The sequence below is a fragment of the Nerophis lumbriciformis genome, linkage group LG38 (assembly GCF_033978685.3).
Source record: "Nerophis lumbriciformis linkage group LG38, RoL_Nlum_v2.1, whole genome shotgun sequence".
In the NCBI taxonomy this organism is placed as follows: Eukaryota; Metazoa; Chordata; class Actinopteri; order Syngnathiformes; family Syngnathidae; genus Nerophis; species Nerophis lumbriciformis.
In genome coordinates, this window is record NC_084585.2 from 5,153,260 (window position 1) to 5,169,111 (window position 15,852).

At 42.5% G+C, this 15,852-nt stretch overlaps 1 protein-coding gene across 1 annotated transcript in view; it reads left to right on the plus strand.

Annotated features, from left to right (window-relative positions):
* The first annotated feature begins 216 nt into the window (after positions 1-216).
* myl2a (myosin, light chain 2a, regulatory, cardiac, slow) overlaps positions 217-15,852 on the plus strand; it is a 19,799-nt gene continuing 4,163 nt past the window's right edge. The window contains exons 1-3 of the mRNA XM_061932212.2: positions 217-299; positions 2,472-2,564; positions 4,831-4,906. Coding sequence (XP_061788196.1) covers positions 297-299; positions 2,472-2,564; positions 4,831-4,906 — 172 coding nt within the window. The 5' untranslated portion in view covers positions 217-296. The remainder of the gene's footprint in view (positions 300-2,471; positions 2,565-4,830; positions 4,907-15,852) is intronic.

Consider the following 15,852-nt stretch of genomic DNA (forward strand, 5'->3'; position numbering starts at 1 on the left):
TTACGATCCTGTTGTTCATCTCTGCCCATAAAACATGGGCCTGTGTGTGTGTGTGTGTGTGTGTGTGTGTGTGTGTGTGTGTGTGTGTGTGTGTGTGTGTGTGTGTGTGTGTGTGTGTGTGTGTGTGTGTTTACAAAGCGTGTCAAAGCATCATTTACCTGTCACTTCCTAAAGAGGACATCGTTTATAAATATCAACCAGTGGAGCCGAGAGCTCGGGGGCTACAAAAGGACACCCCCCATCTTCCCCATTGTTCCCTGGCATCATTGTTGGTCTCACCTCACAGCTGCTCAGCCATGGTAAGTCCCTCTCTATGTGTGTGTTGGACAAGACCAAGTCGTTCATGTACGTATCGTCTATTAGAATGTTCCATCATAGTCGTTCTTCTATTGTCAGTTCAAATCATTTAATGCAGGGCTTCTTAACGCCTTTAAATTTGGGGCCCAACTTTTCAAGAACAGGGAGGCACTTAAATATTAATATTAACACATCATTTTTTATTTTAATTGTATTCAATGATTATATCTAACCTACTTACACTTTGTCAAATGATATGAAACATGTGTTAATCAGAACAAATATTACCAAGTCTTAGGTCAGGTTGATTACAAAAATAAATACTGATGAAAAATACATTTACAGGTAAAAGCCAGTAAATTAGAATATTTTGAAAAACTTGATTTATTTCAGTAATTGCATTCAAAAGGTGTAACTTGTACATTATATTTATTCATTGCACACAGACTGATGCATTCAAATGTTTATTTCATTTAATTTTGATGATTTGAATTGGCAACAAATGAAAATCCAAAATTCCGTGTGTCACAAAATTAGAATATTACTTAAGGCTAATACAAAAAAGGGATTTTTAGAAATGTTGGCCAACTGAAAAGTATGAAAATGAAAAATATGAGCATGTACAATACTCAATACTTGGTTGGAGCTCCTTTTGCCTCAATTACTGCGTTAATGCGGCGTGGCATGGAGTCGATGAGTTTCTGGCACTGCTCAGGTGTTATGAGAGCCCAGGTTGCTCTGATAGTGGCCTTCAACTCTTCTGCGTTTTTGGGTCTGGCATTCTGCATCTTCCTTTTCACAATACCCCACAGATTTTCTATGGGGCTAAGGTCAGGGGAGTTGGCGGGCCAATTTAGAACAGAAATACCATGGTCCGTAAACCAGGCACGGGTAGATTTTGCGCTGTGTGCAGGCGCCAAGTCCTGTTGGAACTTGAAATCTCCATCTCCATAGAGCAGGTCAGCAGCAGGAAGCATGAAGTGCTCTAAAACTTGCTGGTAGACGGCTGCGTTGACCCTGGATCTCAGGAAACAGAGTGGACCGACACCAGCAGATGACATGGCACCCCAAACCATCACCCAACCATGCAAATTTTGCATTTCCTTTGGAAATCGAGGTCCCAGAGTCTGGAGGAAGACAGGAGAGGCACAGGATCCACGTTGCCTGAAGTCTAGTGTAAAGTTTCCACCATCAGTGATGGTTTGGGGTGCCATGTCATCTGCTGGTGTCGGTCCACTCTGTTTCCTGAGATCCAGGGTCAACGCAGCCGTCTACCAGCAAGTTTTAGAGCACTTCATGCTTCCTGCTGCTGACCTGCTCTATGGAGATGGAGATTTCAAGTTCCAACAGGACTTGGCGCCTGCACACAGCGCAAAATCTACCCGTGCCTGGTTTACGGACCATGGTATTTCTGTTCTAAATTGGCCCGCCAACTCCCCTGACCTTAGCCCCATAGAAAATCTGTGGGGTATTGTGAAAAGGAAGATGCAGAATGCCAGACCCAAAAACGCAGAAGAGTTGAAGGCCACTATCAGAGCAACCTGGGCTCTCATAACACCTGAGCAGTGCCAGAAACTCATCGACTCCATGCCACGCCGCATTAACGCAGTAATTGAGGCAAAAGGAGCTCCAACCAAGTATTGAGTATTGTACATGCTCATATTTTTCATTTTCATACTTTTCAGTTGGCCAACATTTCTAAAAATCCCTTTTTTGTATTAGCCTTAAGTAATATTCTAATTTTGTGACACACGGAATTTTGGATTTTCATTTGTTGCCACTTCAAATCATCAAAATTAAATGAAATAAACATTTGAATGCATCAGTCTGTGTGCAATGAATAAATATAATGTACAAGTTACACCTTTTGAATGCAATTACTGAAATAAATCAAGTTTTTCAAAATATTCTAATTTACTGGCTTTTACCTGTACACTAAAAATAGCTAAAATAAATACATTCTAACTTGATTATAATCATATTTTTTTCTTAACTAAATTGAAGTTCAAATGAAAATACAGATTCACCACATTAGTCCCAATTTGTGCATGTGGATGCCGACTTCTTCTGTTTGTTTGACAGTGGTGAAAAAGTGAGAAAATTATTTTCTGGCGGTGCAGAAACACTGATTTAATGGTCGCAGTTGTGTGAAAACATCTGACTTCCCTCTGAAGGCCCCCAAAAAAGCCAAGAGGAGGACAGCAGATGGCGCCAACTCCAACGTCTTCTCCATGTTTGAGCAGGCCCAGATCCAGGAATTCAAGGAGGTGAGTTCAAACTTTCCAAAGTGTTGTAAGCATTTTATCACACACACACACACACACACACACACACACACACACACACACACACACACACACACACACACACACACACACACACACACACTCTCTAGTTGTCAGCTAATGATAGTGATTTGTCAAAGTTGAGCTACTATTGTTGAAAGTATAATCAACAACAACATGAATAGGTAGTTGTCCATCCATCCATTTTCTACCACTTGTCCCTTTCGGGACCGCGGGGGGTGCAGGAGCCCATTTCAGCTGCATTCGGGCGGAAGGCGGGGTACACCCTGGACAAGTCGCCACCTCATCACAGGGCCAACACAGATAGACAGACAACATTCACACTCACATTCACACACACTATGGACTGGACTCTCACACTATTATGTTAGATCCACTATGGACTGGACTCTCCCACTATTATGTTAGATCCACTATGGACTGGACTCTCACTATTATGTTAGATCCACTATGGACTGGACTCTCACTATTATGTTAGATCCAATATGGACTGGACTCTCACTATTATGTTAGATCCACTATGGACTTGACTCTCACACTATTATGTTAGATCCACTATGGACTGGACTCTCACACTATTATGTTAGATCCACTATGGACTGGACTCTCCCACTATTATGTTAGATCCACTATGGACTGGACTCTCACTATTATGTTAGATCCACTATGGACTGGACTCTCACTATTATGTTAGATCCAATATGGACTGGACTCTCACTATTATGTTAGATCCACTATGGACTTGACTCTCACACTATTATGTTAGATCCACTATGGACTGGACTCTCACACTATTATGTTAGATCCACTATGGACTGGACTCTCACACTATTATGTTAGATCCACTATGGACTGGACTCTCACTATTATGTTAGATCCACTATGGACTGGACTCTCACTATTATGTTAGATCCAATATGGACTGGACTCTCACTATTATGTTAGATCCACTATGGACTTGACTCTCACACTATTATGTTAGATCCACTATGGACTGGACTCTCACACTATTATGTTAGATCCACTATGGACTGGACTCTCACACTATTATGTTAGATCCACTATGGACTGGACTCTAACACTATTATGTTAGATCCACTATGGACTGGACTCTCACACTATTATGTTAGATCCTCTATGGACTGGACTCTCACTATTATGTTAGATCCACTATGGACTGGACTCTCACACTATTATGTTAGATCCACTATGGACTGGACTTTCACAATATTATGTTAGATCCTCTATGGACTGGACTCTCACTATTATGTTAGATCCACTATGGACTGGACTCTCACACTATTATGTTAGATCCACTATGGACTGGACTTTCACAATATTATGTTAGATCCACTATGGACTGGACTCTCACACTATTATGTTAGATCCACTATGGACTGGACTCTCACTATTATGTTAGATCCACTATGGACTGGACTCTCACACTATTATGTTAGATCCACTATGGACTGGACTCTCACTATTATGTAAGATCCACTATGGACTGGACTCTCACTATTATGTTAGATCCACTATGGACTGGACTCTCACTATTATGTTAGATCCACTATGGACTGGACTCTCACTATTATGTTAGATCCACTATGGACTGGACTCTCACCCACATCTGCGGTCCCCTCCAAGGTTTCTCATTGTCATCCCACTGGGTTGAGTTTTTCCTTGCCCTGATGTGGGATCTGAACCGAGGATGTCGTTGTGGTTTGTGCAGCCTTTTGAGACACTTGTGATTTAGGGCTTTATAAATAAACATTGATTGATTGATTGATTCACACACTAGGGCCCAATTAGTGTTGCCAATCAATCTATCCCCAGGTGCATGTCCTTGGAGGTGGGAGGAAGCCGGAGTAGAACCCACGCAGTCACGAGGAGAACATGCAAACTCCACACAGAAAGATCCCGAGCCCGGGATTGAACTCAGGACCTTCGTATTGTGAGGCAGACGCACTAACCCCTCTTCCACCGTGTTAGTGCTGTACAATGGCAGACTGCAAATGTGAACAGTACAGGTGTTGTTTTAAAGTCGTCATGGTGACATCTAGCAGGTGTGTTAATATGGTATGTGAGCACCTGTCCCAGCGGCCCCCTGCTGCTATGCTGCTTCACCAAACATCCAGACAGAGATTAGGTTGCAGATGAAATGTTGCCAGGATGAAAACATCCCCTGGGCCATCTCGCTCATTTGTTCTCTCTCTCTCTCCTCCCACAGGCCTTCACCATCATGGACCAGAACCGAGACGGTTTCATCGACAAGAACGACCTGAGGGACACGTTTGCAGCACTTGGTGTGTTGGGGTCTACTTTCAGGCCAATGTTTGCTTCTTTTACCAGCGGTCACAAATGGTTAGGGGTAAAATACCCCTCATTTTTGTATTTGTTTTCTTGTTTTTGAACACTGACTTTTTGCAGTGTAGAAGGAAATACGAAGATATTTACGTTGTGAAATGAATTATTTACACAAAAATATTGTGTAAATGTTTATTCACATACTTTAATTGTTTCCAAACAGTGCCCGTAACTCGGCAGTAAAACGGACAATGAAACAAAACAGAAGTCATGGTCATAGACCCACTAGCTGCACAAGTTAGCTCTACAATCAGCTAAACAGACTCAATAACTCCACAGTGGCGTTTTGGTGAATTTACAAAAATGAACAATACAAAAGGAATGCCGTTGTAGCTAATAATACTAAAAAAAAAAGACACCGGAAAACATGTTAGCATATTTGCTGATGCCAACAACTCTAGCTTCAATACATTACGATAACATGTAGCATAATGCATGAAGACACTTCTACAGACGGTTTAGTAGGTAAGAATAGTTATATTGTTGCTGGAGTGATGAATGAAGAATCCATATGAGTTGAAACACTATGGACAGCTAGAAGATTAAACAGCTCTTGTACTTCCAATTGAAAGCACTAGTCTAAATAGAAGGTACTTGCAGTTCACTCACTCGTCCAAAAGATGGCACCATACACCAAATCCATTGGAACCTCCAAATGTAATATGTTCAAGTACAGTGGAACCTCCAAATTCAATATGTTCAAGTACAGTGGAACCTCCAAATGTAATATGTTCAAGTACAGTGGAACCTCCAAATGTAATATGTTCAAGTACAGTGGAACCTCCAAATGTAATATGTTCAAGTACAGTGGAACCTCCAAATTCAATATGTTCAAGTACAGTGAAACCTCCAAATGTAATATGTTCAAGTACAGTGGAACCTCCAAATTCAGTATGTTCAAGTACAGTGGAACCTCCAAATGTAATATATTAAAGTACAGTGTAACCTCCAAATGCAGTATGTTTAAGTACAGTGGAACTTCCAAGTTCAATATGTTCAAGTACAGTGGAACCTCCAAATTCAATATGTTCAAGTACAGTGGAACCTCCAAATGTAATATGTTCAAGTACAGTGGAACCTCCAAATGTAATATGTTCAAGTACAGTGGAACCTCCAAATTCAATATGTTCAGTACAGTGGAACCTCCAAATTCAATCTGTTCAAGTACAGTGCAACCTCCAAATGTAATAATATGTTCAAGTACAGTGGAACCTCCAAATTCAATATGTTCAAGTACAGTGCAACCTCCAAATTCAATATGTTCAAGTACAGTGGAACCTCCAAATGTAATATGTTCAAGTACAGTGTAACCTCCAAATTCAGTATGTTTAAGTACAGTGTAACCTCCAAATTCAATATGTTCAAGTACAATGGAACCTCCAAATGTAATATGTTCAAGTACAGTGTAACCTCCACATTCAGTATGTTTAAGTACAGTGTAACTTCCAAATGTAATATGTTCAAGTACAGTGGAACCTCCAAATGTAATGTGTTCAAGCAAAGTGGAACCTCCAAATGTAATATGTTCAAGTACAGTGCAACCTCTAAATGTAATATGTTCAAGTACAGTGGAACCTCCAAATGTAATATGTTCAAGTACAGTGCAACCTCCAAATTCATATGCTCAAGTACAGGGGAACCTCCAAATTCAATATGTTCAAGTACATTGGAACCTCCAAATTCAATATGTTCAAGTACAGTGGAACTTCCAAATTTAATATGTTCAAGTACATTGGAACCTCCAAATGTAATATGTTCACGTACAGTGGAACCTCCAAATGTAATATGTTCAAGTACAGTGGAATCTCCAAATGTAATATGTTCAAGTACAGTGGAACCTCCAAATGTAATATGTTCAAGTACAGTGGAACCTCCAAATTCAATATGTTCAAGTACAGTGGAACCTCCAAATGTAATATGTTCAAGTACAGTGCAACCTCCAAATTCATATGCGCAAGTACAGGGGAACCTCCAAATTCAATATGTTCAAGTACAGTGGAACCTCCAAATGTAATATGTTCATGTACAGTGGAACTTCCAAATGTAATATGTTCAAGTACATTGGAACCTCCAAATGTAATATGTTCACGTACAGTGGAACCTCCAAATGTAATATGTTCAAGTACAGTGGAACCTCCAAATGTAATATGTTCAAGTACAGTGGAACCTCCAAATTCAATATGTTCAAGTACAGTGGAACTTCCAAATTCAGTATGTTCAAGTACAGTGTAACCTCCAAATGTAATATGTTTAAGTACAGTGTAACCTCCAAATTCAGTATGTTTAAGTACAGTGGAACCTCCAAATTCAATATGTTCAAGTACAGTGGAACCTCCAAATGTAATATGTTCAAGTACAGTGCAACCTCCAAATTCATATGCTCAAGTACAGGGGAACCTCCAAATTCAATATGTTCAAGTACATTGGAACCTCCAAATTCAATATGTTCAAGTACAGTGGAACTTCCAAATTCAATATGTTCAAGTACATTGGAACCTCCAAATGTAATATGTTCACATACAGTGGAACCTCCAAATGTAATATGTTCAAGTACAGTGGAACCTCCAAATGTAATATGTTCAAGTACAGTGCAACCTCTAAATGTAATATGTTCAAGTACAGTGCAACCTCCAAATGTAATATGTTCAAGTACAGTGGAACCTCCAAATGTAATATGTTCAAGTACAGTGGAACCTCCAAATGTAATATGTTCAAGTACAGTGGAACCTCCAAATGTAATATGTTCAAGTACAGTGGAACCTCCAAATGTAATATGTTCAAGTACAGTGGAACCTCCAAATGTAATATGTTCAAGTACAGTGGAACCTCCAAATGTAATATGTTCAAGTACAGTATAACCTCCAAATGTAATGTGTTAAAGTACAGTGGAACCTCCAAATGTAATATGTTCAAGTACAGTATAACCTCCAAATGTAATGTGTTAAAGTACAGTGGAACCTCCAAATGTAATATGTTCTTTTTTTTTCTTTTTTTTTTTTTTTTTTTTTTTTTTTTAAATGTCCTGTCCAGCTTCTCAGGCAAATCATATAGTTGATGTAGATGCCCATGTCGGCTGTTCAGATTTACTTTACAAAAGAGAAGTGTAGGATACTTCTCTTGTTGCCTTATTTGTATTTGACTTTATTAAATGTATTTATATTATCATTTAGTGCAGCCGGGCCGGAGCAGGAGGGGATAGAAAGAGAAAAAAAAAGAAGACAGAGGGGGAAATTGTGGGGACAAGAGGGGGATTAGACAGAGAGACAAAAACAACAACAGCAAACAACAACAACAACAACAACAACAACAACAATAGAGCAACATCAGCAAATATGACATGTACAAATATGATGGTAAAAGTAATAGCAAATAAGCAGTTAGCGAAAAATAAAAAATAATACAGAAATAACAATGAGCATTATTACACTACAAATGGATCAATACAAATACCAATAGAAATAGCGCTATTGATAATGAACAATACCAATAATTTACCTTTATTATCAACAATACAGTTGTTTAAATGCAACAATACATATACGTAATGATAACTTGAGATACGAAAGAATGCAGAAAAATGGAGGGGGAGAAAGAGAAGCAACCTACATTAACCTTGAAGATTGTTATAGTCACAATAGGTTAAGCTTTGTCAGTGTGCCATGTGTTACACCCAGTTTACCCTAGGGCAACAACGTTAATATATGTTTGATGAAACGTGATTATGTGCATGAGTGTAAGTATGCATATGTACTTGTATATGTACAGAATGTGTATATGTGTTTGTACAATGAATGTATATGTACAGAATGTGTATATGTGTTTGTACAGTGAATGTATATGTACAGTATGTGTATGTGTATGTTTGTATATTGAATGTGCGTGTGGATGTACGAACATTAGGTAGGTAAATATGTACTGTATTTGTGTATGTATGTGGGAGCGTAGGTACCTATGTACGTATGTGAGCATATGTGAATTTGCATGTACAATACATTCGACTCCCAGAGTGCGTGGGAGCCAGAGCACGGCCCCATCACCCCCGATAGCCCAACCCACAAACAGGAGGCGTGGTGCCCAGGGAACCAGGGACCACCGCCCCCACGCAGCCAAGCCGGCCAGCGACAGGAACCCCAGAGCCCGACCCACCGTACCGCCCACAAGGGCCAGCAGCAGGCCGCAGACAGACGCACCCGGCAGAGGACAGGGCACGAGAAAAGCAGGGGACAGCCAGACCCCAAGCCAGCGAGAGACCACACCCCACACGGGCAGAAAGGCGAGACGCCCCGCCCGAGGGACCCAGAGACTCCCCGCAACCGGACGGGAAGACCGCCCCCGCCCCACCGGCAACCGGGCCCCCACGAGCCCACCCCCCACCCCCGGAGAGCGCGGCGAGGCCAGCCCCCGGCCACCCCACCCAAACCGGCCGCCGCAGGACCACCCAGGCACAGGGCCACGGGAACCACCCACCCCACCCGCAGGGACCCCAACGATGGAGATGGAACAACCAGCAACCGCCCCGCCGAGCCCCCCCCCTGAGGGAGGGGAAAATTAAAAAATAATATTAATAAAATATATTAAAAAATAAATAAATAAATAAATAAATTAATTAATTAATTAAAAAAAAAAAGAATTAAAAGAAGATCACAGACATGCTGACAAACAAGGTCACTACCCCAGCAACTGGCCGACTCGCAGCACCTCGGAATACCTTGCAGCACCAAGCTACCACAATAGACGCAGGGACTAGGCCCAACAGGCCCCAACCAAGACGGGCACCCGGAAGGGATGGACAGCGGGACCCAGGAGCTCCAGACACGCAGTTCGGATGCAGTAGCCTGTGGCGTCGACCCCCGTCTGACAGGCAGGCCCAGAGCGTACCCCCAGAAATATACATACATACATACATATATACATACACATACACACATACACGTATACATACCCACACATACACATATATACATATACATACACATATGTACACATACACATATATAAACATACATACATACACACACATATACATACATATACACAGTTCGTCAGCCCCGACAGCCATCACGCGCGCGCGCTGCCATCAGTCACAACATCAGCCACACCCCTGCACCAGACCCAGCAGCCACGGGCGCCCACACCACAAACAAACGGCAGCAGAAACAGCAGCCGCAATAACCCCAGACAGCCCGCACCAGCCAATCAAATCAAAGCGATCAAAAAAAAACTGCGACCAGCAACCACACGCCACCAGGGCCACGGAGACCAGCCGGCGCCAGCTCGCCGGTCAGCCCGAACGCCAACACGCAAACAAGAGACACCAACAACCCCCCCAACCAAAAGGCCCCCCACCCCAACCCAAACCCGCACAAACACACCACCGCCCAAACAACCGAGACACAGCATCCAGACCAGACACGGGGGCTGCGCCGCCACCACACCAAGTCACCAACAGAGACCCCACAGCGCAAGGTCGGGCCACACGGGCACGGACCCCATCCAACAGGAAGTGAGACCCGCGCGACGCCACACACAAATAAATAATAAGATTAAAAAATAAATAAATAAAAAAAAATAAAAATAAATAAAATAAATAAAATAAAAAAATAAATAAAATAAAATAAAATAAAATAAAAAATAAAATTTAAAAAAAAATAAAATAAAATAAAAATAAGTAAATAATAAAAATAAAAATAATAAATACATTAAAAATAAAAAAATAAATATATAACAATAATAAATGAATAAAAGCCTGGCAGGCCACCAGACCGCAGTCCCCGCCGGCCGACGAGGCAATGAGGGGTGCGCCGAACCCCAAACCCCCCATGCATGTGTACAAGGCCCCCAGAGTGTCTACTGTGTAGTTAAAATTAGGAGGTCAGCCGTTACAGCCGACCTCCAGTCCCTATTGATGTGTGTACTGTAGCGTGAGTGAGATATGTATGCTTGTGGGAACTAATAATGCGATTAAAATTGGGGGACATCAAGGTCATGGTGGGTCCCAACCAAACCAAGCCCCCCAAATCCTAAGTGTCTAATATGCAGCTAAGATTGAGGGATGGACGAGCAGGGGACAAGACAGGAGGACTGGAGCCCCATTGGAGGCATCCTCAACCCCCCGCCATGCCTCCCCGCAGGACAATCCCCAAAGTCCTATATATGTGTGACTGTGTGCGCTATAAGTAGGAGGAGTAGAGGGCCCGGACATCCCCCCAGTCCACGCGGCCGACAACCAGGAACTACGGCCAGGAGGCCGCCACCCCCCGCCACAGCCCGTGACCCACACCAGACCACTTTAACGTGACGCCACGCGAGCCCCCCCCCCCCCCGCCAAACAAAGCCAGCCCCCGCCCGCCCCAACCCAACCCTGCAGAGCCCATACCGGCAACCAAACGCAGAGAAACCGCACAGCCCCCACGCCCAATGCAAACACCGCATCCCGGCCATCCACACAGCAACGTGCCCATACGTGTCCCGGCCAGGGGAAGGAGCCCCCCAACGGGGGAAGAAGCCAATGCATCCCGTCCGCCCGCCAGCCCCCAAACCAGCCGGCAAGCCAACGCCAGCCAGCCCCACAACCCCACAAGCGCACAGACACCAGCCACAGTCCCCCAGCCACTCCAACCCAACACAGCGATGCCAACCGCTGGTATCACCGCAGCAACCATCACCACCACCGCCCGTCCGCAGCGTAAACACCCGCGGCCGCCGAAACCAAAACAAAAAAGCGACCGACCCCGTAAACCACAACAACGCACACCCCCGGCTACCACCGAGGCCACCAACCCACCTACCCCAACTCATCCACAGCCAGGCCAATTGAGCCACCGGACATCCACACCCATGCACACACCTACACATTCATATACACATACATACACACATACATATATGCATATACATACACATACACACATATACACACGCATGCATATACATATAAACATACACATCCACACATATATACACATTAATACACCCACACACATATACATAAGCCCACATATACACAAACACATACATACACAACACACACACAAAAATAAACCCTTTAAATAAAATAAAATAAATAAAAATAAATAAGAGGCCTGGTCGCCAACAGTGCCCAACGCCACCAAACCCCGCAGCCCCTCCCGCACGTCCAGGCCCCCCCCGCCCACCACCCACCAGGCATCCCATCCGGCAAAAAGCCATAAGGGCCCAGCCCTGCGCCCACAGCCGGCATGCCACGGCACCTCAGCAGACCCGGCGCCGCGATCAGCAATGCACACCGGGGCAGCGACACATACATATGTACCTACATACATACACACAGATTTCACCATACATATATACAAACGTACACACACCCACATACACGCGTACCCATATATAATTTAACAGAATAAGTTAAATATATTAAATAGATTAAAAAAATAATAATAATAATAATAATAATAATATATATATATATATATACATACACACATACATACATATATATACACATACATACATACATTCATACATACATACATATATACATACATACATATACATACATACACATATATATATATATATATATATATATATACACATAAAATAAATTAAAATAAATAAATAAAATTAATAAAAAAATAAGGGCAGAGTAAAACACAGGAGGGGGACTCCCGCAGGGCAGTCGGGCAGCACCGCCGGGGCCCCAACAAGGGAGGCAAGCAGTCCCCCCAACCCGGCACCAGGCAGGCCCGCACAGCCGCAGCGCAGGGCGACCCCGGGCAGACCCCGCCCCGCGCCCCAGGGGAAGGAGGAAGCCCACGGACACCCGGAGCCAGAGGGGCACGAGCCGACCCCCGCCCGACAGCGGCAAGACCCCAGCCCCACGGGCGCAACCCCCCGCCCAACCACCCACGGGAGGGACAGCCCCCCTAACCAACCCAAGGCGGCCGCCCACAGCCCCACCCGCACCCCAATGTAATGTGTTAAAGTACAGTGGAACCTCCAAATGTAATATGTTCAAGTACAGTGGAACCTCCAAATGTAATATGTTCAAGTACAGTGGAACCTCCAAATTCAAAATGTTCAAGTACAGTGGAACCTCCAAATTCAAAATGTTCAAGTACAATGAAACCTCCAAATTCAATATTTTCAAGTACAGTGGAACCTCCAAATTCAATATGTTCAAGTACAGTGGAACCTCCAAATGCAATATGTTCAAGTACAGTGCAACCTCTAAATGTAATATGTTCAAGTACAGTGGAACCTCCAAATGTAATATGTTCAAGTACAGTGGAACCTCCAAATGTAATATGTTCAAATACAATGGAACCTCCAAATGTAATATGTTCAAGTACAGTGGAACCTCCAAATGTAATATGTTCAAGTACAGTGGAACCTCCAAACACTTCAAACGTCTTCAACTAAGAATTTCTGGAAGGAAAATGCCACACAACTTGGACTTCAAACATCAGGGCAGACTTTAAATCAATTAGCAGAGAAATACTTCACTTGCTTTTTGCAACGCAGGGGTTCTTAACCTTTTTGACCTCGGGCCCAACTTTTCTACAACAAAGGGCCCACTCAAATATTAATAACACTGAAGTAGTAATCTTACTCTTGATTTTAGTCCTTTAACAGGATAAACCTTGCCAAATGGTATGAAACATGTGTTAATCACAAAGATTACTATCAAGGCTTAGGTCAGGCTGATTAGAAAAATAAATACTAATCAAATATACTGAAAAAGTAAGGATTAATCAAAACTTGAAAAAAAGTGACATACAATTATGCAGTGCCAAAATAAATACATTCTAACTAAATTACTAACAATAATATGCATGTTTTTTAAATAAACTGTCAATAAAATTCAAAAACAACTTTAGTCATAGTTTTTGCGCTTAGAGGGGCTGTTTGCAACATTTGCACAGATGCCTAGGGAGCGCCAACTTTACAATGTGTTTTACACAGTACATACGTACGTACATACACGTGCACTAGCTTTAGGTGTTTAAGTGGATGGCTAGCGTTAGCTATCATTGAATATATATTCTATCATAACAACATGACTGCTAATTTTGTGTACGTGTGCATGCGCTACCTGTGCGTAGATGTTGACCACACCCTCTAAAAATGTTTATTACTTATAAAATACAGACATTTGTCAAACAAATGTAATGTTCTTATTATATTTGTTGTTACTGTAAGGAAGTAGCAAACAGCACCTTAAAGAAACTTTTCTATGACTTTCTCCAACTCCAGACTTCTTCTGCTTGTTCGAAGTTGTCATTACTGCCACAAGTGGTGGAAAAGTGCATTACAACTTACGGACCGCAGCTGAGGAACACATATTTTTTTGGCGGCCCAACAATGCGCGCCCCGCCCTATGGTGAACAAACGGTTCTAATGCTATCAAAAAGTCTGCAATTGATGACAGCAAAGACAAAAAGTGTGATGATAACCACAGGAAGCAGGAAGTGTGACATATGAACACATCTGGCTGCTTAATACGATAAACTACCGTATTTTTCCGGAGTATAAGTCGCTCCGGAATATAAGTCGCACCGGCAGAAAATGCATAATAAAGAAGGAGAAAAACATATATAAGTCGCACTGGAGTATAAGTCGCATTTTTTGGGGAAATGTATTTGATAAAAGCCAACACCAAGAATAGACATTTGAAAGCAGCGTTTGTCGGGCCCGCGTATTTGGCAGGTGCTAGTCCTAAGTGTCCCAATACTTTTGTCCAGTTTTAGTCCCAAGTGTCCCAATACTTTTGGCAAGTTGTAGTCCTAAGTGTCCCAATACTTTTGTCAAGTTGTAGTCCCAAGTGTCCCAATACTTTTGTCCACTTTTCGGCCTAAGTGTCCCAATAATTTTGTCCAGTTTTCGGCCTAAGTGTCCCAATACTTTTGTCCGGTGGTAGTCATAAGTGTCCCAATACTTTTGTCTAGTGTACCTACCTTGTCTGCATTGTGTGGGCACGCTGGTGCTTCCTGCTTTTAAGCAGCCATCTTAAAAAAACAGCAGCGCAGCAGCATCAGCGCAGCGGGTCTTTGAAGGGTCATAAAATCAAAACCGGAGCAGGTATTAAAACGCTGTTCTGTTATTTTATACACAAGGGTTTAATCTCTCTCCTGTGTTAGTTTGAAGCCGAAACGACAAACGCGCTCAGAGGAGATAGTTTTTGAAGGAAGGTGACCGGTTTTTACAAAAAAATTGTTTTGAAGGGGGAATAGCAAACTTCCTGTTGATTTTTGCTGGGGGTTGTCAATTTATGAAATGTAGGTCTAAGTGAGCCCTACATAAAGGTTTTTGTTTCATGTCTCTCCGACCTTCCCAGTGGGAGTTACAGGCAGTTTTTTCATCCGAGGAGCAGTTTTTTGTGCGTTTCATTAAAAAATTGCGCTAGAACACAATTTTGAGATTTGGGGTTAGGTTTTTTTATTGGATCGCAATTTTTGCCAGTCCTGATATGTGTGTTCAGTTCGGTGAGTTTTGAAGCATGTTAAGGGGGTCAAATTACAGCTCAAAGAGGCAAAAGTGACTGTTTTTAGTACTTTTTTGTCTTGAAGGGGGAATTGCCAACTTCCTGTTGATTTTTGCCCGATGATATACAATTATGAAAACTAGGTCTAAGTCAGACCTACATACAGGTTTTTGTTTCATGTCTCTCCGATCTTCCTAGTGGGAGATATAGGCAGTCTAGTTTTTGTTTTCCTAGGGGGCGCTAGAGCGCAATTTTGAGTTTTGAGGTTTTTTTGTTTTTTTTAAAAGGTCATTTTCGCAGGTCTTGATGTGTGGGTCAAATATGGTGAGTTTTGAAGCATGTTAAGTGGGTCAAATTACAGTTTAATGTGGCGGCGGAAGAATAAAGAATAAGAATAAAACCTTACAAATTCAATAGGTCCTT